Here is a 24622-nt window from a genome sequence, read left to right as displayed (position 1 = left end):
AGACACTGTGATGAATAAACATAGGGCAGGTAAAGGATGAGGTGGTTTGAGGAGGGTTCTGGGGAGGAGGTGGTCAACCAAGGACTAGCTGAGGACTCACCAAGGAGAGCTAGTGAGGTAAGGAGCAAGTTGTGTATATATCTGTAAAGAGGGTTTGCTCGCTCTCAGATTTTCTTTTTCTCTTGGGACCTATGGTTCTTTTTTCTTTTTTAAAAAAAAAGACTTTAGAAATAAATGAACATGTAGCAATGGACACCTATAACTTTGACTTTACTAACTGTATGCAAATAACTCAGGTTATTTATACAAGAGATCCTATAAAATGCCAACAATAACTAGAAGTCTTTACACTTTAAGGCGGGCACATTTCATCTAAGAAAGGAAGGAAGAGACTTAGATGGAAGTAAGTCACTTCTCTCACTGGCTTGTGACCATATATCTTACTCATCATATAAACCCAAAATGCAATCATATACAAGAGCATAGAAGATACTAGAAACTCCACAGAGACACAGCTCCAGTAAGTGATATGACTGAACTGTACAGAGATTAGAAATGATATAATCTTTACTCTTCATTTTAGGTTTATTTTTATTACTGTCATATTTTGTACGTGTGTCTTATGCCCTGTTTTTAGATTGAACTGTAAAATTGTTAATACTTAATTCTTTATTTGTAAGCTTTTATCCATCAAAATTACTCCCCAAATTCTATCCCTTTTTCAAATAATCTGTTTAAATCTTTTAAGTGCTTAACAAAATATTTGAATCTTAGCCTCCTTTGCCAGAGATTCGAATTTGTATTGTTGTCATTTTTCTAGCAGAGACATTAGAATTTTTGAGACTTTGTTTTACTGTGCTCTTACAGCAATATACAGATTAGAATAAAGACTTAGTTAAAATTAAATGGATTTATAAAGATAGTTTGTATTTTCAATGACTGCATGAAAATTGCTTCTGGGATTAAACATTTCTGTATTTTGTTGTAAATCGGCTGAAATGTATCAGTGTTACATAAAGTAAAAAAGAGCTACAAACCTAGGAGAAAGAAAGGAAATACCCAGTGTAGAATTTTTCAAAAGCACTACTATTTTCTATATAAAGTTTTAATTTCTAAACAAGTTTAGCAAATATCAAAACTGTATTTTATTTTGCATTTAATGGCTATATTCATACAAGTTTTTATGTGGGTAACTAATACCTATCCAGGGCATTAGTTAGTCATTCACCCATATGTTCTTTAAGAATCTTTATATCTTATTTTTCAAAAAGAAACTGAAGTAAGCTTTTTGTTTATCTGCTGAATCAGGAACTTCTCATGACTTGGTGTGGAGTGGGAGAAAATTAGCGATTAGTTTCTAGGTGTACAGGAGAAACTTAAGCATGATCAAACTTTTTCCTTCTTGTTTCTAAATCATTTCAGGAAATAAATACAGCTTCCCCTAACACAGAATGACCATGACAGAGCTCAGAGATGAAGCTAACAGGAAATAAGTGACCAGCATGACACTGGAATTTTCACAGGCCAATTAAATCATATTCAAGTCTATAATACACCTGGGTGTTATTTCTATGTATCATGTGAAGTCAGGGTCTAATTATGTATATCTTTCCTCTTTTGTCTCCCAAATATTTTAGCCTACTCCTGTTATGAAGCCCATTGTAGTATCTTGTCTGTCATATATCTGGGGTTCTGTCTCCAGACTCTATGCATCTCCCTATATTTAGTCCTGAACAAACATCACATTACCATAATTACATGGCTTTTTATATGTCTTGCTATCTGGTAGGTCACGTTCTCTCCTCTATACTCTTAAATCTTAGGGGACTATTTTAGTCCTTTACATTTCCATTTGAAGTTTAAGATCAGGTTTACTTCTAGAGTCTCTTGGATTTTGAATATGGGCAATCATTTGATTGCAAAGGACAGTTTTGTCTCTTCCTTTCCACTCCTTACTTATGTTTCAAGCAGGTTCCTCCAACCTCCCATCCTGTGTAGAGAATTTTATTCCCTTTTATTTTGAAAAATATTCTGGGGGCTTCCCTGGTGGCTCAAATGGTAAAGAATCTGCCTGCAATGCAGGAGACCTGGGTTTGATCCCTTGCAGGGAAGATCTCCTGGAGGGGGTCATGGAAACCCACTTCAGTATTCTTGCCTGGAGAATTCCATGGACAGAGGACTCTGGCTGGCTACAGTCCATGGGGTCGCAAAGAGTCGGACACGACTGAGTGACTAACCATTCATTTTTTCATTCTGAAAAAAGCTAAGGTCTAGGCTGCCCAGTGCCGCTAGAATTCCAGATCCTGATCACTGCGTTTCATTTCTGTTCATTTGGTCTAGGCAAACTTTCTCTCACTCTTGATTTCAACTTTGTATCCTCTTTTTATGTAACTTTCACTTTTTATGTCCTTGTAGCAGAATAGGTTTACCAAAGAACACTATCTCAAGGATTTGAGTCCAATTGAATCACACAAAGCTGGACTCTTCCCCACTGCTAGGGGGAACCATCCCTCTCTCTCTTACCCATTCTCACCTTTTTTTTTTTTTCAACAAATACTAGGTACTGAGCACTGTGTTGGTACTTTTGTTGTTGTTCAGTAACCAAGTTGTGTCCAACTCTTTGCAACCCCACGGACCACAGCACACCTGGCTTCCCTGTCCCTCACCATCTCTTGGAGTTTGCCCAAGTTAATGCCCATGGAATCGGTGATGCCATCTAACCATCTCATTCTCTGTCACCCCCTTCTTCTCCTGCCCTCAATCTTTCCCAGCATCAGGGTCTTTTCCAAGAAGTCAGCTGTTCACATCAGGTGGCTGAAGTATTGGAGTTCAGCTTCAGCATCAGTAATTCCAATGAGTATTCAGGGGTGATTTAAGATTAACTGGTTTGATCTCCTTAGTACTTTACACACAGTATTTTCATTGCCACCTTACAGGTAAGGAGAGTAAAGCCAGGAACAGTGACTTGCCCAAGGTCATTCAGATAGTAAATGGTGGGGTCACTCCAAACCACTCACTCCCTTCTATCACCTCCTCTACCCTGAACTTGATCCTCACTGCATCCCTTGGTGGGGGTGGGGTGGGGATGTGTTTTAAGTTCATCCTTTTAGTTCATTATCCTTATGAAATAAAGGCTTTAGCAAAGTGAGATTATTGTTACAGATATACTGCTAAATGCTATCAGGGAAGAAAATATGTTCTTCTACTTTAGATTTTATTGTAAGTTTCCTTATGTTTTCATTGGCCATGAAAATATTTACTTGGAATTCCTCCTGTTAGTTTTTATGCAAAAGCTTATAGATATAGATAGGATTTTTAGAGTCAGTGTATGCTTCCAACAGTTTTTATCTTTAGTACTTACTGGTTTTGTGTTATAAAATGTGCACATATATCTTAAAAAATAAAAGTCTTCAAGTTTGGAGTTTTATAACTGTAAAAATCAAGAAACCAGACTTTTGCTTGGTAGAAAATATAACTATGCAAGTAACTACAGAAATGTGATGTTCAAGTAAAGCTTCATTAATGAGTTATGACTGTTGAAAGGATGTTCTTGAAGGCAAGATAAGCATTTGTCAGATGTCCACGGCCTGTGCCAAGTCTTAGATTTAAAGATCTATTTGCAGAGAAATATAGACAGCTACCAATTCATGCTAGGAATTTTTAAATGTCTTCTTTACTTGAATTAAATGCAATATAAAATGGTTTGACTTTGCAGAATTAACAACCCCCTCATTTTCTTGCAGAATTATGTGGTATTTGACCAAATGAGAAAAGATTATATTTAATTTAAAATGTTGATGCTATGCACAAATATCAATCTATATACACATATAATGTTTATAAGAAATTCATAATTTCCTCTGAAGCATTGACCAATAGCATGAAAATCAATTAAAATAGCATGAAATGCTTTTCAAATAAAAACTCCAATGAAGAACAACACTTCCACTGTGACAGCTATTTTTGTTTTTTTGAGATTTTAAACAAATAGACCAAGGAATCCTAACAATTATGTTTTGTATCCTGCATAAAAGTGGACCCTTTATTTTGATTACGTAAAATGTTTTTTCAGAAGGAAATGTATTACTTTACATTTTTATCCACTATTTTTTTATTTGTTCTCATATCTTTTCCACTATTTCTAAGCTCAAAATTTCCAAGAAACTTGGAAAACAACCTCATTGTTCTGATGGGCACTTCATTTAGTGCCCCAAATGTGGATTTCCTATATGCATATTTCACCCCAAAGGAATTTGGGGCTATAAACCTTGGAATTTTCATTAATTTACTCTAGTGAATTCTTTAGGGAACAATCCCTCACATACTGATGTGTGGTATGTGCCACATTTCACTTGGCTGGGGACTAGACTAGCTAATGAGAGTGGACAGGACACAGACTGTTAGGGTGACTCTGTCTCTTACAAGGAGTGCCACCTCCACAGCATCTAGGTATGAAAAAACCTGGGCCTTGAGAAATAGATTTGCTAGGAATTGCCATCACTCTTTCCTGGATCCGGTGGGGGTCTAGATAAACAGACAGTTATTCCCCATCAGCCTCCCCACAGATAGACACTTGAGATCACATGTACTCAAGACGTGAGCTAGGCAATGAAGATTTTTATGATTTGTATTTTATCTTTTATGTGAAGTGATTTCAGATGGAACTTTGTATTCCAAATTCAGCTGTTTATCTAACATTCCATTAATATCTCTGAAAGACTTCCTTAGTAGAGAATAAACTATTTAAGCTCAGCACTTTAAATAAATAAATGCTATTTATTATTTTTATTTAATTAAATTTTTGTGTGTTGTAATCATGGTGTTTATTCTTGAGTAGAATGAATTCAAAGTTATTAACAGCTAAAAATTAAGTGTCTAGCTTTGTGCTAAACGCTTTGCATGTGTTACCTCATTGAATCCCCAAATCCATATTAGTATCTCTATTTATAAAAAGTGGACTTTGAAATTTGGAGATACTATGTTGACTCACCCAAAGGCACACAGAAACTAAGTAGAAAAATGGAACTTCAAATGAAAATGTGTTTCATTTGCCTAATCATTATAAGATTGCAATACATTCTAATATTAGTGCTTAAAATTACTAAATGTTTATAGACAATAGAAATGAAATTGTACAAATCACAAAAACTCACAAAGTTACGATGACCTCCATCTAACCAATACAGCCTGTTTTAGCAAACTTCCTGAAATGTAAGAAACATTTGTGTCTTTCTTCTTAGCTCCTCTGCAGAGGGAATAAAGAAATACGCTCACCATCATCCCATCCCAACAGAGGTGCCCAATATGGGGTCTATTTGTATATAGAAGCAACACAATAGAACTCAGCAGCATGGATGCAGTAAGAGAAGAGAGGGGTATTTCCCCTAGACTTCGCTTCCTTCAGGAAAAAGCAACGGGGGAGGGAAGAAAGGGGATGACAAATTGACATGCTGGTTTACATGCCTCTTGCGTGTACCCTGCCCTTGCAATCCTTACCCAGCTGTCCCCACTAACTCAGCTGTGTCATCAAAGCAAACAACAAAGCAGATGTCAAACACCATTCATTACAAGTGTCTAAAGGCAGAAGAAAAAAAAAAAATCCTAAAATGCAAAGTTTTTGACTCCATTCTCCAAAGTTTGATGTATAGGTACTCTCTGATATCTTTTTATAATTAAAACCTGGATTTGGTTATTTCACTGAAATGTTCCAGCTAGTTCTTAAAGAGAGTCAAGATCTTATTTCTATCAAATCTTCCCCATACGTTATTAAGATAATGATTTATAATTCCGGTTTTGAAATATCCTCTAAAGTCTCTGGTTATCTCAGACAATGCCATAAATTTTTCAAAAAGTCCTCCAAGAAAAATGTTGAAACATCTCAAGAGAGCTGTTAAAATAATTCCTCTATTTCACTCTTTCCAGAATCACACCATGCCAAACTACAAACTCATTTATTTTAATATGAGGGGGAGAGCAGAAATTATTCGTTATATATTTGCATATTTGGACATAAAATATGAAGACCACAGAATAGAACAAGCTGATTGGCCTGAAATCAAGTCAAGTAAGTAGCATAAATGTTGTTGATGGAAATGTATGAAGAGGAAATGTTTCTAGAACCTTTTGTCTCTCCTCGGGGAAAAGAAAATATAAAGGTTTTTAGCTCTTATGTAGCTTTACATTAAGAAACAGCAGTTCAGGCAAGTTAAATAAATGCTATGTGACCCAGAAAATTTCCTATTTGCGGTGAAAACACACTCTTGACAGAGGGAGCAGATCAAAATAACTGAACATAAAGCTCTGTCAGAAGAGCTGAAACGGAGGAATACGGAAGTTAAACTTTTGACCGTTGGAACTGACTGGGCTTGCTCAGCTATCAATAGTATTTGGACAATGGATCAGATAAGCTGCTTTACCAGAAAACCAAATGGCTTAAACAACAAGGAAATAAATTGTATCGCATAACTGAAAATCCAGAAGGCCAGGTTTCCAAAGATGGCTTTATTCAGTTTTCCCCCTCAGTGTGTTGGCTGAATCATGAAGCTGGTAGCAATATATTTGCTGCAATTCCAGCCAGGCAGTGTTAAGCAGCAATCTTGAGAGGTTACAGGAGAAAGCTTAACACTGCTTCCTTAAGTGTTCCCAGAAGAAGGAAGAAAAACTTTCCCAGGAGACCTCAGCAAACCTCTCACGTCTCACTGGCTCAAGCTGGTCCATGTGTCCATTTCTGAACCAATCACTGGCAAAGGGGGTAGGAAAAACCTTAGAACTATCAAGTCCATCTCTGAAGTAGGGGATGGAAACTGTTTTCATCTCTGAAGATGTCAAGATAGAGTAGAAAGAAAACAACTTAAAAAAATATACCATCCTCAGAGAAAAGAGAAGATACTCCACACAATCTAAAAGGAATGTTCAGAGACAAAAGTTTCTTCAGTTAATGTCTGATACAAACAGACAAATAAAATGATGAAAAATAAGTAAATCCTCCAGAAAGCACAATAGGGGAAAAAATGAAAAATAAGAGAAAAAAGATAAGGACAGTTGCGAATCAGTCAGTTTAGGAGGTGCAACATTTCCATGAAATTCTAGGAAGGGAGAACAGAAAGTAGAGGGGAGGAAAACTTTTAAAAGAAACTTCCTTATACAAAACTGAAATTATCTCCATATGGCTTTCACATATTGGTCTTGGAATTACCGTTTTAATCAGGTCTTGGAATTACCGTTTTAATCAGGAAGAACAAATTTTTTTTCCTCTCACATCCAATTATTTGAAGAAATTTAGAATCTTTAAAACATCATAGAGAAAAAGCCATTGCTGTGTAGTCAGTTCAATGAAAATGCTCTGAAGATAAAGACGGTCTTTGGCTGAATCCAGGACTGAGTCCCTAGGTAACTCATGCACGTGTATATCAGCTTTTGGAACTTCCTTGATTGTTTCTCTGATTATTGTGAAATTCAGTCCAACCTTCCCTGACTCTACTTCTTTACTTAGATACTGATTCCTATAGACTATCTGAGATATGCAATCACATATAGGTTCAAGGGACAATTGTCTCCTCTTCCTGAAGAGGAGATTTATTTATTTATTTCCCCTGGTTTGGGTTTCCTCACCACCCAAATAGAACAAGCTCCTGCTAGACTCGGCCATCTTACGTGTGGCACCTATGGGGAAACACAAATGTTCCAGGCATAAGACCACCACCCAGTAGACTGGGACCATCACTCCTGGCACAAGTCGAGACATTTTTCTAAGACATTTTACCAAGATCACAGTAGCTATTTTGGCAGCTATAGCACACTGAGGCTTTATGTTTAGCATCATTAAATCTCTTAAAGCTTTTTGACAGGTGTTCCTGTTAAGTTACAACTCCAACACCCTGAAATTATTTTTTTCTGGAACCAAATAAAGGACTTCGTATTTGTCTTCTTAAATTTCTTCTTGTTGGATGCAGCCCTGTATTCCAACTGTTGGCAATCACTCCAAGCTTGGCTCAAAGGCTTCCAGTAGCTGAATGCTTACCATCTCATAAGAAAACACATTCCACTGTTAATAGTTCCAACGGTAAAATAATTATTCTTGATCTTGAGTTAAAATCTGCCCTTTAAAAATTTCTTTTTGGAAAAAGAATTCTTATGGGTTCTGGTTCTGCATTTTAGAGATAGTTAGAATAAGTAAGATTTTTCTTTCCATTTGATAGTTGTGCCATATTGAGATGGTTTTTATGTTCCACTTAGTTTGTTCTGTCTACTTCAGTGAACAGTGTGAAGTTCTTCAGCCAATCTTCATATAATGTGATCTTCAGACCCCTTTCTAACTTGGATACTATCCTCTGGGTTTGCTCTGATTTTTAATATCTTTCTCAAAACATGGCTCTTCGAACTAAAAACAGCTGAGCAAGAGTTCCAACTGACCTCAGTTTGGATTTCACCTCTACCAGGTGTGTGATCTGGGCTTTTTATATAACTTTTCCTCATTTATAAAATGAGATGGTAGTTAATATCTACTTCATAGAGCTGTTGTAAGTACCTGAAGACCTAATGGGCATGTTCAATATTTAGTACAATGACTAGCACAAGGGAAGCAACCCCCAAAATGCAAGGCATGTTATTTACTCTTACTCACACAGTATGCTTCAAGTAAGGCATCATAATTTGTGTCAGCTTTATTTGGGACTTTGTTTTGCTCACCGAGTCTCTCAAACACTTAGAACAGTAAGAGGCATGCTTAATTAGGTAAGTATTCAAAGAGGTTTTTATTCTCGGTGGGAACTGTAGTTCATCTTGCACTATTCAGTGCATATGAAAGACACTTGAAGGCTGATGCTAGCAGTTGAGTTAGGGTCGTGGGATTTTAAGTGGCACTTTATTCTTTTCCCTCCTTCCAAAATAATTTATGTCCAAACCTAAGGTGGCTCAGTGGTAAACAATCCAGCTGCAATACAGGAGATGATGGTTCAATCCCTGGGTCAAGAAGATTCCCTACAGGAGGAAATGGCATCCTCCTGCCAGTATTCTTGCCATGGACAGAGAAGCCTGGCAGGCTACAGTCCTTAGGGTTGTAGAAGCATACATGACCGAAGAAACTGAGCAAGCAAGGCACAGGTTGGGAAAATTGTGATTAATTCACATGGCAAAGTGCATGCTGTTCAAAAAATGGTGTTTTATTGATTTAGAAAGATTTAAAAAGCTATTATCAGGGACCTCCCTGGCAGTCCAGTGGTTAAGACTTGGCACTTCCATGGCAGGGGATACAGGTTTGATCCCTGGTTGGTGAACTAAGATCCCCCAGGCTGCAGGGTGAAGACAAGCAGGGAAAAAAAGAAGTAAAAAAAAGAAAAAAGGAAAGGTATCATCAAATGAAAAAAAAAGTGGTTTACAAACATTATATACATTATGATTTTATATTTATATGTATGCGTGTGTGCCTAGTTGCTCAGTCATTTCCAACTCTGCAACCCCACTAACTGTAGCCTGCCAGTCTCCTCTGTCCATGGAATTTTCCAGGCAAGAATACCGGAGTGGGTTGCCATTTCCTACTCCAATTTATATGTATATGGGAAAGCAATTAAAATATTAAAATGATTATAATTATGTGGTAGAATTTTTATTTATCTTCAACTTAGAATGTTTCTATAAAGAAGAATAACAAATTACTTTCTGACAAAAATATAATAGGTTTAGATAAGAAAACAAAGTAGGATTTACAAAGAAATATTAATATACCTTCTCTGAGTCTGTTCTAGATTTGTATAAATATGCTTGTTGCCTTACTATATACTTCAAAGTCCCTCATCGGAATCAGAGTTTGGCTAAATTCCTTACCACAACTCAATTATCAAACACTCCATATTCCTCAGACTATGGGTTTAAAGAATAATATAATCTCAGAAGACTGAAAAATTAATGAGACTTTAAAAGAGAAGTTTTTTTAAAAAGTTACATAGGAAGTATGTAAGATAATATATATAAGCATTGATGTAAACCTGGATTTTAGACCCAGTTCTGTCACTAACTCTATAGCAGTTCTTCTAACAACTCATTTTCCCCTTTTAAAAAAATTTGTTGTTACCATACAATATAAGTTGCAGATGTACAATACAGTGATTCACAATTTTTAAACATTATAGTCCATTTATGCTTATTATAAAATATTGGCTATATTCCCCATGTTGTACAATATATCCTTGTAGCTCATCTTATACATAACACTTTATCCCTCTTACTTCTCCATCCCTATATCGCCTGTCCCCTCCTTTCTCTCTCCACTGGTAACCACTTGTTTGTCCTCTGTATCTGTGAGCAGCTTCTTTTTCTAACAAGCTTTTTTTTTTTAACTTGTGAAATCTAAAGATTCCACCAGAGCAGCAGCCCCCAACCAGGAGCTAGATTTTGGCTCCAGGGACTAGATACAGGAAGACAATTTTTCTATAGACCAGGGAGGGGGTGGTGATGGTTTTGGGGTGCTTCAAGTGCATTACATTTATTGTGTATTTTATTTCTATTATTATTACATCAACTCAGGTCACCAGGATTAGATCCCAGAGGCTGGGGACCCCTGCACTAGATAGGCTCCCTGGTAGCTCAGTGGGTAAAGAATTTGCCTGCAATGTAGGAGACCCGGATTTGATCCCTGAGTTGGGACGATCCCATGGAGAAGGAAATGCAACCCATTCTAGTATTCTTGCCTAGAGAATTCCATGGACAGAGGAGCCTGGTACCGGGCTCAGTCCATGGGGTCACAGAGAGTCGGACATGACTGAGTGACTAACAATATCCCTTACAGAATAAATATTCAAGAATTCTGCAATGTTACTCTCATGCTTTGCTTCCACAATTATCAGTAAAACAAAAGTATTATGACTTGATTTTGCTCTGGAAGTTGATTATTTGCTTATTTTATTTTAAGCTCTTCCATTTGGCAAAATCCCCATTTTGGAAGTTGATGGACTTAACCTTCACCAGAGTCTAGCAATAGCAAGATACTTGACCAGAAATACAGGTAATATATTCTTTATGTTTAAGGTTTTTGATAACTGAAAAAATGCATGGCATGTATTTACTATTCATTAAGCAGCTCTATTACTGAATGAGATTAAACTATACAGTGCAAGGGATAACGGGATTAAATGCCAAATTAGTATAAATGCACCATCTCTATCAGTTTAATTTTCCCTGAGTTCCCTAGACAATTAATTTTATCTTATATTGTCCAGTCTCTCCTGCCCCACACCTCCTTGTTTTCAATCCCTTCTTAGTTAGAATTTAGCTGAAAAATTAGACAGATATATCTGAACCCAAACTTTTGCTAGAGTGCATAAGTTATCAGAAATTAACAGGAAATACATGAGGCATCAGTTCAGTTCTGTTCAGTTGCTCAGTTGTGTCTGACTCTTTGTGACCCCATGGACTGCAGCACGCCAGACTTCCCTGTCCATCACCAACTCGGAGCTTACTCAAACTTACCCATCAAGTCACTGATGCCATCCAACCATCTCATCCTCTGTTGTCCCCTTCTCCTCCTGCCTTCAATCTTTCCCAGCATCAGGGTCTTTTCAAATGAGTCAGTTCTTTGCATCAGGAGGCCAAAGTATTGGATTTTCAGCTTCAGCATCAGTCCTTCCAATGAATATTCAGGACTAATTTCCTTTAGGATTGACTGGTTTGATCTCCTTGCAATCCAAGGGACTCTCAACAGTCTTCTCCAACATCACAGTTCAAAAGCATCAATTCTTCTGCGCTCAGCTTTCTTTATGGTCCAACTCTCACATCCGTACATGACTACTGGAAAAACTGCAGCTTTGACTAGATGGACCTTTTAGGCAAAGTATTGTCTCTGCTTTCTAATATGCTGTCTAGGTTGGTCACAGCTTTTCTTCCAAGGAGCAAGCATCTTAATTTCATATAATATAATATACTATGTCATTAACATACAAACTCAGGTTATCTCTCAAGGGGACAGTGAGTTAACAGACCCCTGAGCATGGATCACCTGGCCAGAGACATCCTGATTCTCAAAACCACCACACCTTCAATACCCATTTATCTCTTGATGGACTCTTAGTTGCTTCCTTACCTTGGCAATTGTAAATAATGCTGTTATGAACATTGGGGTGCATGTATCTTTTCAAATTAGAGTTTTTATCTTTTCCAGATAGACGTCCAGGACTGGAACTGCTGAATCATATGGTACTTCTTAGTTTTTTGAGAAACCTCCCTGCTATTCTCCACAGTGACCACACGTATTTCCACAGTGTAGGAGGGTTCCCTTTTCTCCATATCCTTGCCAACATTTGTTATTTATGTTCTTTTTGATGACAGCCATTCTGACAGGAGTGACGTGATACCTCATCATGGTTTTGATTTGCATTTCCCTGATGCTTAGTGATGCTGAGCATCTTCTCATGGGCCTGTTCAGTTCAGTTCAGTCACTCAGTCGTGTCTGACTCTTTGTGACCCCATGAATAGCAGCACGCCAGGCTTCCCTGTCCATCACCAGCTCCCGGAGTTTAACATGTCCATCAAGTCGGTAATGCCATCCAACCATCTCATCCTCTGTCGTCCCGTTCTCCTCCTGCCCCCAATCTTTCCCAGCATTAAGGTCTTTTCCAATGATTCAACTCTTTGCATGAGGTGGCCAAAGCATTGGAGTTTCAGCTTCAACATCAGTCCTTCCAATGAACACCCAGGACTGATCTCCTTTAGGATGGACTGGTTGGATCTCCTTGCAGTCCAAGGGACTCTCAAGAGTCTTCTCCAACACCACAGTTCAAAAGCATCAATTCTTCAGCTTCAGCTTTCTTCACCGTCCAACTCTCACATCCATACATGACCACTGGAAAAACCATAGCCTTGACTAGACGGACCTTTGTTGGCAAAGTAATGTCTCTTGGTCATCGCATTTCATCTTTGGAAAAATGTCTATTCAATTCTTCTGCCCATTCTTTAATTGCATTGTCTTTTTGATGTTGAATTGTATGAACTGTTTATATATGTTGGGTATTAATCCCTTATAGGGATTCATTTTGTTAATGTTTCCTTTGCTGAAATGCAACCAATTCAGCATGCTTCTACACAGAAGCATTTTAAATTGACACCAGTGAGAATATATTTAGGAAGACCAATGATTCCTTAGCAAAATATTGATCAAGTGGCAGGAAAAAAAAAAAAACTTTCTATTATTTTAAACTTACAGTTTCTAGGAACCAAACACATGCTCTTGACAGAAAACTATCTGCACAAGTAGGAGTAATTCTTTCTACAAGATAAATGATAATATATGTATAGGTTGTTTATTGTAGTATTGCTTGTACTAGCAAAAGACTGGAAACAAACCTAATCAGTTGAGGCTAGTTAAGTAAATTGTGGCACTTCCACTTAAAGGAATCCCATGTGCCTGAAAAAAGGGTAAGGATGCCCTTAAAGGACTTGTAGGAAAAACTAGGATATATGGGGGGAGGTGCATGTTGAGTGGGATACATATTCTTATTTTCCTTAAGAAACAATGGAATAATAAAAGATAAATGAATGAAAATGGTTACCAATATGATAGGCAAGGAAGGAACAAAATGAAGTGAATGGGAGCAGAGGTGGCAGTTACTTTTCACTGGATACTGTTTTACTGTATACTATTGAGAATTTTTGAACCATATGAATATGTTGCCTTTTACAAAAAAGCTTTACAATGGTAAATTAAATTGAGTATATTCTTGGGCATAAAATGTCCTCTCTCTATTCCATAGATTTGGCTGGAAAAACAGAACTAGAACAATGTCAAGTGGATGCAATTGTGGACACACTGGATGATTTCATGTCTCGTTTTCCTTGGGCAGAGAAAAAACAAGATATAAAAGTAACGTGATCCATTTGCCATTAATCATATCCATTTGCCAAATGTTGTTAGGTGCTTTTAAAAGTTCCTTTTTATCAAAGTAAAACATATCTCTAGTTTTAAAATATCAAGTTATAGTAAAAAGTTTAAAATAAAGTACTACAGTGATTCCCGCCCTACCTCTTTTTATTAACCCTTCCTCAGGTGCAGCCCTTGTTTTAAAGCTTTTAGCTGTTTCTTTAGGATTTAGGGATCTCCATATAGGATATGTAAATATGGCTTTCTCTGATTCACAAATTTTAAATAGTTTTGATACTTATGAGACTCATGAGAATCTATCTCCTACACAGTCATTCTGATTCCCTTCTCCCAAACTCCTAATATTAAAATTTTGTGGTGAAATCAATATTTATTCATTACATTAGAATGCCTATGAAAATAGTGTGGAGAACTGTGCACTATGCTATATTTTGATTATATTTCCTTTCTCACTTTCTTCCTCAAAGTAGTAATTGCCTTTTTACATTTGCTTCTTTTTCACTTTTATTGCTGAACCTTCACACACTACCCAATAGCCTGCCAATACTGTATTCCACAAAGTCAATGACATCAGATAATCTGTTGTTTCCATTATTTCCTTGGAGATATCCAGCCAGAGATTGCCATTCTCCTTTGTAGAGCTGTCTAGGTTTTTGCACAGCTTTCATCATTGGAGTTCCCTTCACTGCCATCCCAGGAATATCTTTCTCTTGAGCTAGAGTCCTGTTTCCTGGATGCTTTCCTCTGTTTTCATTCACTCCTTTGTTTACTTGAGGCACATCCCCAGTATTCATATCTTTTATCAACAAGCCTTCTTCATTTTAAATACTGGAAACTGTTATCCTCATTTTCCAGATGAAGAAATGGAGGTTCAATTAGAAGGTAAATAACTTGCCTAAGGTTATTTAGCTGGTAAGTGGTACATGAAGAATTCAAACCCCAGACACTGTGGCTCAGACTCCACATTCTTAACCACTGAGTACAATGTCACAGGGCCAGCGGCCATTCAAAACAGCTGTGCAGGAGTATTTATTATGTACATGTTATAGCTTAAGTGAAGTGAAAGGGTTAGTTGCTCAGCTGTGACCGACCATTTGTGACCCCATGGACTGTAGCCTGCCAGTCTCCTTTGTCCATGGAATTCTCCAGGCAAGGATACTGGAGTGGGTAGCCATTCCCTTCTCCAGGGGATCTTCCCCATCCAGGGATAAAACCCGTGTCTCCTGCATTGCGGGCAGATTCTTTACCATCTGAGCCACCAAAGAAAAGCTACAGCACAGAACAAATGGCAGTCTTATCAATTTACTTAAGCAAATTTACTTGGAGAAGGAAATGGCAACCCACTCCAGTATTCTTGCCTGGAGAATCCGATGGACAGAGGAGCCTGGTGGGGTACAATCCATGGGGTCACAAGAGTCGGACATAACTTGGCGACTAAACCATCACCACCACCATTTATTCTAAATACCATTTGTTTGATTAGGACCCTCTGATTTAAAGAGATATTTGGAACATAAAAGTATTCACATTTACTGATTCCTTGATATAAATGTAAGGTGTGTGGGGAGACACCCACACATGCATATATATACACACATACTTGACTAACCAGAACAAAGTCTTACATAAAGTCTCAGCTTTGATGATAGAAACACATTTGGGCTCTGGAGTCAGAATGCCAGGCTTGAACTCTGATCCTCTTTTCACCAGTTGCCACTTAACTCCCTATCAAATTTTCATATTCAATGTCTGTAAAGTACGGATATCATACAATCTACTTTGACGTATTAGTTGCTCAGTCATGTCCGACTCTTTGCAACCCTGTGAACTGTAGCCTACCAGGCTCCTCCGTCCATGGTATTCTCCAGGCAAGAATACTGGAGTGGGTTGCCATTTCCTTCTCCAGGGGATCTTCCAAACCCAGAGATCGAATCTGGGTCTCCTGCATTGCAGGCAGACGCTTTACCCTCTGAGACACCACGGAAGCCCATTTGAAGTATGTTGGGAGGATTAAATAGTAGAATAAGTATCCATGGCTAGGTGGAAAGTGTTTACTAAATATTAGTTATTAACAGTTATTAATAGTATTATTATACACTTCAGTGCTCATCATTTTTCCTTTTGTCAGACATGACATCTATATTTCACATATCCTTATAAATGCAGAAACAAGCAGATACATAATCCTCAATTTAGAAAAAAAAGTATCTAAAGGTTTTTGTCCCATATTGGCTTGCCTTTCTCTATTTCTCTACTTTGTACCTTTCTGTGATTGGGGCTCCATAACAGAAGCAATCTCCCAAAGGAAAATGTCTTTGAAAATTTATGATGAGAGTAACTTTACCTTTGCGTTAGAATAACAATGCTTTTACATACTACCTACCACAAAACAAAACAAAACAAAATAAAACCCAACATTCACAGGACATAATCCAAGTTTATGAATAAATCATATCAAGGGACAATGTGTTGCAGAATTATTGCAGATAGCCAGACTATCGGATTATCTGATTAGTAAAGTAGGACCTAACCAGAATACAATGAAAAATAACAGTTCTTTTGTATCTTGTCACTTAGTCTCTCTGTAGTGGGTTGCATTGCTGCCACCTTGTGGTCAGGTAAAATGTTCAAAAGCAGACTCCTGAAAACAGTAAAAATGAAAAATAGTCAAGATAGTGAAAATAGTCCTTTTATTATATGTGCTTAAAACAAAATCTATCAAATTTATTTAATTATAAATGTATCAGTGCTAAAAATTCCATTTCTAATTTAAAATTTAAAAAAGTTAAACTTACAGGCAAAATTTGTCTCTGAGCACTGGTCACACTGAAAATCCTTGAATTTATCACTAGAGTTTCTGTGGTTATACAATGCATTTGCTTCAGTTTTCTCATCTGAAGAACAAGGCAGGGGTTTGTGGGTGGGGGATGAAGGGTAAGCAGGACTGAAGGAACATCAGTGCCCCTTTTCCAATACTAAATGATTTTGGTTAAGTGTGGATTTTAAAATGGTACTTTGGAGAAATATACAAACCTCCCTAAATCCTGTAAAGGTTGCTTGATAGAAAACTATAGCAATAGCTTTTCAGTGTGCATAAATCTACTGCCTTATAACTCCGGAGAAGGAGGTAGGAAATTTCTGAGTCCATCAAGAATAAGAATGGCTATCGAGGGTTTATCAGAAAATATACTTTAAAAAGGATGTATAACAACATTTTTGGGCTTCCCTGGTGGCTCAGATAGTAAAGAAGCTGCCTGCAATGCCGGAGACCTGGGTTTGATCCCTGGGTGGCGAAGATCCCCTGAAGGAGGGCATGGCAACCCACTCCAGGTATTCTTGCCTGGAGGATCGCCATGGACAGAGGTGCCTGGTGTGCTACAATCCATGGGGTCACAAAGAGTGGGACACAACTGAGTGACTAAGCACAGCACATAAAAACATTTTATCTTCTTTAGGTTATTCTGGTGAATATTCTTTAAAATGACTCAAAACACAAATGGTTATGCTGTTTAGCAATCTACATTTCATTAGACTGAGATGATTCTCACCACAGACAATAAGAGAACCTAGGCTAAAGGAGAAGTCAAAAGGGTAGAGATAAGATTTTCATCTGGCACTGCATATGCAAAGCACTGGTGCCTCTTATACTATGGAAATGCACAGTAGAAAAAGTAGCAGAATTACCCAAGTGAGCACACAGGAGTTTTTGGAAAGCTGTACAGCATCTATATCCTGTTTCACTGAACTCCCTCCTGTTTCCAGCTATTCTAGGATAGCCACGCTGGCTATTGCCTCCCCAACTGATGCAGAGCTAAGCTAAGTTGTGGGAAATGTCACGTTTCTGGGCCTATTGCCTCTCAGCTCACAAATTTTGTATAAGGGGCTAAAGGATTCCCATTATTTTTAGAACCATGAATATATTTAGCATAGAGAGAGAACCGTATGTACAAAGGTGGTACAGAGCCGTGGAAAGCATATAAAATCAAAATAATGACAAGCTTCCCAACCTTCAGTTTGTGATATGTGACAAACATATGTAAAGGTGTAATGAAGCTTTTATAAACTGTATTCCTCAATATAAGGCATTATATTATAATTATCTGTACTACCTAGCTAAGTCATAATAGTAACTCAGTGAAATGATGAAGGACTTATCTACTATCTGACATTAATAAAGGCTGAATTTTATTATGGGTCATTTATGAATATTGATGCTGCTGCTGCTGCTACTTTTTAGTTTACATTTCCTATCCACAATACAAACCAGCCCAGTTTTCATATACAAACAAATAAACAATTCTTACCAAGAAAGACACCATGAATAAATTATTTGTTCTTCAGAGATTTAAGTAAAAACAAAGATAATTATTTAAGTGGGTATATTTGTTCATTTTTTCCCCAAGGATATTATTTGCTTTGTAATAATATCTTACATATTATATCAAAAGGGGACACCTCGATGATGGATTTTATAGATGATCTTCAAGGCAGAGAATCTCACTCTAAGGTACAATGTTAAGTCAAAGAGAGAAAATTCATAAAGGCCAAAAAGCATAATACTTCTTCTGTTAAGTGTAAGACTGCTAAACTGGAAGAATCTAGCCCAAGAAAATAAAAGTTAATTTCTTTACCTTTAGTTACATTATTTAACTTTAAAGCGAGTGAGCACAAAAAGGTGGGGGGATTTTATAAATGTAAAAATATAATAGAATAATTTTCACTAACAAAAATTAGGATTAAAAACTATGAAAAGATTTTATTGATGAATGATTTAGTCATGTTAAATGAAAAAAACTATAAGAACTGATGACAAAATGTAATCAATTTCCTCTTCAACCCTTTTTCTTCTATTATCCTTAGAGTGATCTTTCCTCTCTCTCCTAGAATCAGATATTTAAGGAGCTACTTACATGTGATGCACCTCCTCTTCTGCAAAATTTGGACACATACTTAGGGGAAAACGAGTGGTTTATTGGTGACTCTGTGAGTATGTTTTACATCTTAAAATATGCATGTAGATATATATGGATAGATCAAAAACTACAAAAATGTATTGAAAAAAGTGTTACCCATAGGGAAGAAGTAGGTTAGAGAAGTAGGAAGTAGGTTAGAGGGACAAAAGCTAAACTTCTTTGAATAAACCTTTCTTGGTGATGTTAACTTTGGAAAAACACACTAAAGTATTTTATATGTTATACAACAATAACAAAAACATTTTAAAAAGCTATCATTGACAAACTAGAGCAAAGTGAAACAAATGAACTTGTGTCAAACTGGTGAATAGAGTATGTGGAGAAATATCTCTGTACCCTATTAGTAAAAAACTATTTTAAGAAACATCATCATTGGTAAAACACAGTGATTTGACTACACATCTCATTATAAATACTTTCTCAGGGCAAACAGTATTAATTATATACCAGTTCCAGTTCACAATGTACTTTATTTTAGGGTAAAGAAAAAAAGCACCGTGTCTTTTTCTTGAAAAAATGACCAACTTACTTGTCCTAGGCAACCCTAGGACCCAGATCCTTGCCTCCAAATTCTAAAAGTAACTAATGTCTTGGAGAAACATCTCATCCTCAGTTTGGGGCAGGAAATGTAAAACATCAGCTGGGAATACTTTGTTATACCAGAACCAAATTAATTATTAAAAAAACAAAACAAAACAAAACAAAAACCCCAAACTGGAGTTGTGTCAAAAGGACCTAGCAGTCAAACTTGTAGACACTCTCACTGGCCAAAGATGAGCAAAACTGTCTAACACAACACCTTTATAATAAAGTGCTGAATATCTCATGCAAGTATTGAACACTGTAGTAAAAGTGAAAAACAGAATGGTTGTATGGGTACAGAATGGTTGTAAGTGTATCAGTTGTTTACCCTCCTGATCACATGGTTCACTGCCACAGCCCAGCATCACAGGAGAGTTCTATACAGCCCATCACTAGCCTGGGAAAAGATCAAAATTCAAAGCATGGTTTCTAAAGAATATGTATCATTTTTACACCATGGTATAGTCAAAAAATAGTAAAGCTGAACCACTGTAAGCCAGAGACCGACTGTCTATATTCAGAAAACTAAAAAACAAAAAGTTGTGTATGTGTGTGTGTGGGGGTTGAATAAAGCATTTATCTTGCCATTCTTATGCCAATTAAACCTCAAGATTAAAAAAAAAAACAGATGGGACGAAGTTTGTCTTCATAAAAGTTTTTTAGTTAGTAAGTAAGGAGAGATTAAAATAAACCATTGCTATCTTTCAACCCATGATGAATCAATGGATCTAAGCACTGATTATCAACAATTGTTAATATCACAAAAGGGAGAGAACCAGATATTATGGACCTGCTAATAGAGGAGCACCCTGTCACCTATGAAGTAGTCTTGCCAAGAAAAAGTTCAAATCTAAATCTGATTGAGAAGGTGTGTTAAGTTGGGGCGCCTGCCTTCAACGAGACACCTTTCTAGGAGACAAGATACTGCTTTTTGCCACACTTTGGGACTTATTCTAGTCACTACCTGCTTAGTCCTGAAGAGACAGAGAAGCAAACTTGCCATGTCTTTTGTTCCTTTCTCTGCCCTATTGATTGAACAATTTCTAATGACTTAAAATATTTTTTCTTCTGCTTTTTATTAAAATTTTTTTGTAACCTATCTCCTGACTCTATCTCTCAGCACTTTCTCTCTTCCTCCAAATGTTCCACTCTGGTGTTTTGTTTTTCCCTTAGATACAAGTCACACTCCTGCCTGAAAGCCTTTACATTTGCTCTTCCTTCTGCCTAAAATGTTTAATTCCCAAATCACTGTACGTCTGGATCTTTTTATCATTCAAGCCTTAGCTTAAATGTCACCTCTTAAAGGACTTCTCTAACCACCTGAGAACCTCGCTCATCTCTCTTTTTCATCACCCTTTTCACTTCACGTGGATTTCGTTGTTTAATTGAAGTACAGTTGATGTGCAACATTATATGTTACTGGTATATAACATCGTGATTCACAATTTAAAACTTATACTCTATTTATAATTATTATATAATATTGGTTATATTCCATGTTGTACAGTATTTCTTTATAGCTTATTTTATACATAATGGTTTGTATGTCTTAATCCCTTCCCCAGTATGTAAGAGTAGGAGTAGGGAACACTTTCTACCAGTGTCCATGTGGTAGAAAGCTCCCGTATATGGCTGCTGCCAGTTTCTCTTTTCTTAGCATGAACATAGAGGACAAGCATGAGCCACAACTTCTCTCTTGCCTCTCTGGAAGACATTTCAAGACCAGTAGACAGATCTGGCTCAGGCTCCTATCAAAATGCTGATTTTGCCCTGGATCCTGGTGTGAGATCTTGTGTGCCCCCTTAAGAGTAAAGTTTCTATTTCCCCCAGTTCTTTGAAAACTTCCAAAATCAAACCCTGCTGGTCTTCAAAGCCAAATACTCTAGGGTCTTGTCTTCCTGGTGCAGGACTCTTGGGCTAGGGGCCCTGACTTGGGGCTCAGAACTCACTCCTGTGGGAGAACCTCTGCAGCATGTTTATTCTCTAATTTGTCGATTGTCCCCAGCAGGATAAGGGACTGGATTATATTATGAATCTGCCCCTCCTACCTGTCTCACTGTAGTTCCTTCTTTATGTCTTTAGTTGTAGATCTTTTCTGGTAGATGCTGGTCTTTTTCATCGATGGTTGTTCTGCAGACACTTGTGATTTTTGGTGCGCTTGTAAGAGAAGGTGAGATCAGGGTGGTGAGCTTTCTACTACAGGAAGGTGAGATCAGGGAGGTGCAGGTGGCTGATCCCCTGCACCACACTTTCCATGTTTGATTGTCTTCCTGCTTCTAAAATGAGAACTTCATCAGGGAAGCGTCTTGCATTACATCTTGCTCTCAAGTCAATCTCAGCACTTAATCTGTACAGGGCACATAGTAGGTACTTCATAAATATTTGTTGACTGAATTCTGAATCCTCTAACCAATAAACTGTCCTATTAATGTTGACAGATGTTTAGTGAGCAAGTTCATAAAACACTAGCAATCTGCATTATTAAATCCCAAACAAAAGCAAAACTAAGAACAGTCCATATTTAAACTTCACTCTTTGATTGGCATTTATATGGAGCCAAAGTAACATCATCCAGATTAGTTTCTAGTCATAAAGGAACAAAACAAGTGTACAAATTAAAAACAAACAAAAAAGGCATACAAAAGTAGGACTAGGCTGTCATTACCCTACTGTACAGTGGCCAGCTATACTACTGGTCAGACATATATTATGTCTTCTGATGTGATCCAATATAATGTTATGTTAGCCAAAAGTATTTAACTTAAAGCCATGTACTTTCTAAAGATAACTTGTACTCTATTCCTTTTTACTCTGCCATATAAAGGAACAAGGTAAAGATGAAATAATTATAAAAATCCTGAAGGCAGGATACTGTGCAGAAGTAGTGTGGAATCTTCAATAATTCAATGATATGGAATAAAAGAGGCGGGGGGGGGGTACTGTTCTGAATTGAGTTAAAGGATATAACCAAGTGAAACGCATGGTCCCAGAGTGGATACTGCTTTGTCCTATAAAGGACATTTGGGAACAGATGGAAAAGCATTGATAGGGTATTAGATAACATAAAAATGTATTGTCACAGAAAGGTGGAGATTGAATCAAATTACAAAAGAGTATACACTGTAATATCTCATTTTAGTAAAAATACACACACATGCATAGAAAAATAACCTTATACCAAAGTGTTAATGAGTAACCTCGGGCTTGGGAGTATGGTGTTATCTATAATTTTCTATCATATACACAGTCTGCTTTTGTAATTACAGACTATTCTGAATTAAAAAACAACTTTTTTTTTACATTAAGAAATTAGCCCTTTTATGTTCCAATGAAAATTTGTTTCCTTTAATCTAGGTAACTTTGGCAGACTTCTACTGGGAAATTTGCAGTACCACACTTTTGATCTTTAAACCTGATTTGTTGGACATCCATCCCAGGCTGGTGACATTACGGAAGAAAGTCCAAAGCATTCCTGCCATCGCTGACTGGATACTGCGAAGGCCCCAGACCAAACTCTAGGTAATGCCGGCCACCTCCAACCTTTATTCTTCACAGCCTCACTCTCATCAGATAAGAAGCTACATCAACATGCAGCATAATGTGCATACACCACCCCCTCAGCTCTGTCAACACTTTCACTTCTGTCATACTCTGCTTATTAAAAGAAAAAAAAGGAGGAAAGGGGATTAAAAAAAAAAAGACTTTTGTTTTCAGTATCTTCTTCTCTCCAGAAAAGCTTCACATTATCTATAACCAGGGAAAATAGTGTACCATACAGGCAGGCCATGCTTTGCACTAGTTCTGACATACATGAATTTCAGTCACAGTGGTTTAGTTACATATTTTCCAAAAAAAGAAATAGTTTGGATTTCAGTTTCCATGGTGTATTAATGAGTAATTGCATAAAGTATAAATTTTACTGCTAGCGCTTCGGTCCACAAGTCACTATGTAAATAACAGACAGATATATGACCAAACATGCCACTTCTTTCACAGTCTGTTGGTGACTGGTCACTGCACATCTGTTATTTACGCACAGACAGCAAAGTGTGTAGTTGCACTGCCTGCTTGTTTCTCAGTGATAAACCCACTTGATATTTTACAAAAATGGATAACTGAAAAAGGGAACTCACCCACAGCAAAGGAAACCATTAACAAAATGAAAAGACAACCCTCAGGAGAAAATACTTGCAAATGAAGTGACAGTTAAGGGATTAAATCTCCAAAATATACAAAAAGCTCATGCAACTCTGACAAAAAACTAACAACTTAATCAAAAAATGGGCAAAAGATCTACAGAGACATTTCTTCAAAGAAAATATGAAATGGCCAAAAAACACATGAAAAGATGCTCACCATCACTAATTATCAGAGAAATGCAAATCAAAGCTGTTGCTTCAATGAGGTATCACCTCAGAGTAGCCAAAATGGCCATCATCAAAAAGCAAGTCTATAAATCATAAATACCGGAAAGGGTATGGAGAAAAGAGAACCCTCTTACACTGTTGGTGGGGATGTAAACTGTTACAATCACTATGGAGAACAGTTTGCAAGTTCCTTAAAAAACTATAACTAGAACTACTGTATGATCCAGCAACCATATACCTGGGCATATTTCCAGAGAAAACAATAACCTGAAAAGACACGTGCACCCTGACATTCGTCGCAGCACTATTTACAACAGCCAGTGCACGGAAGCAACCTAAATGTCCATCAACAGAGGAAGGGCTGAGAGGTGGAACACATATATAATAGAGAAACAGAATGAAATAATACCATTTGCAGCAACATGGATGGACCTAGGTATTACCACACTACGTTAAGTAAGCCAGAAAAATATCATGATATCACTTATATGTGGGGTCTAAAAAAGATACAAATGAATTTATTTACAAAACAGAAACAGACTTACAGATATTGAAAACAAATTTATGGTTACCAAAAGTGAAAATGTGTGTAGGGGGGAATAAACTAGGAGTTTGGGATGAACATACATATACTACTATATACGACAGATAACCAAGAAGGACCCCTACTGCATAGCACAGGGAACTCTATTCAGTATTGTAATTACCTATATGACAGAAGAATCTAAAAAATATATGTATGTATAACTGAATCACTTAGATGTACAGCTGAAACAACATTGTAAATCAATTCTACTCCAATAAAATCAAAGTATTAAAAAAAAAAGAAAAAA

General features: G+C 37.0%; 1 protein-coding gene across 4 annotated transcripts; it reads left to right on the top strand.

The window, feature by feature from the left end:
* The first annotated feature begins 478 nt into the window (after positions 1-478).
* HPGDS (hematopoietic prostaglandin D synthase) lies at positions 479-24622 on the top strand. Of its 4 annotated transcripts, XM_081594985.1 has the most exons (7): positions 479-520; positions 5923-6064; positions 8391-8438; positions 10907-10999; positions 13740-13849; positions 18752-18850; positions 22777-24622. In XM_081594985.1, the coding sequence occupies exons 2-7, from the start codon at positions 5932-5934 to the stop codon at positions 22939-22941; spliced, it is 648 nt and encodes a 215-aa protein (XP_081451111.1). In that variant the 5' UTR covers positions 479-520; positions 5923-5931; the 3' UTR covers positions 22942-24622. The 4 variants fall into 4 exon arrangements, with proteins under 4 accessions (XP_081451111.1, XP_081451118.1, XP_081451129.1 ...); XM_081594992.1 differs by lacking the exon at positions 8391-8438; XM_081595003.1 differs by lacking the exon at positions 10907-10999.

Source organism: Giraffa tippelskirchi, chromosome 1 (genome assembly GCF_054371585.1).
Source record: "Giraffa tippelskirchi isolate mGirTip1 chromosome 1, T2T-mGirTip1v1.2.pri, whole genome shotgun sequence".
NCBI lineage: Eukaryota > Metazoa > Chordata > Mammalia > Artiodactyla > Giraffidae > Giraffa > Giraffa tippelskirchi.
Note: the sequence above shows the minus strand (reverse complement) of the source record. Positions and strands in the feature narration are given on the sequence as shown.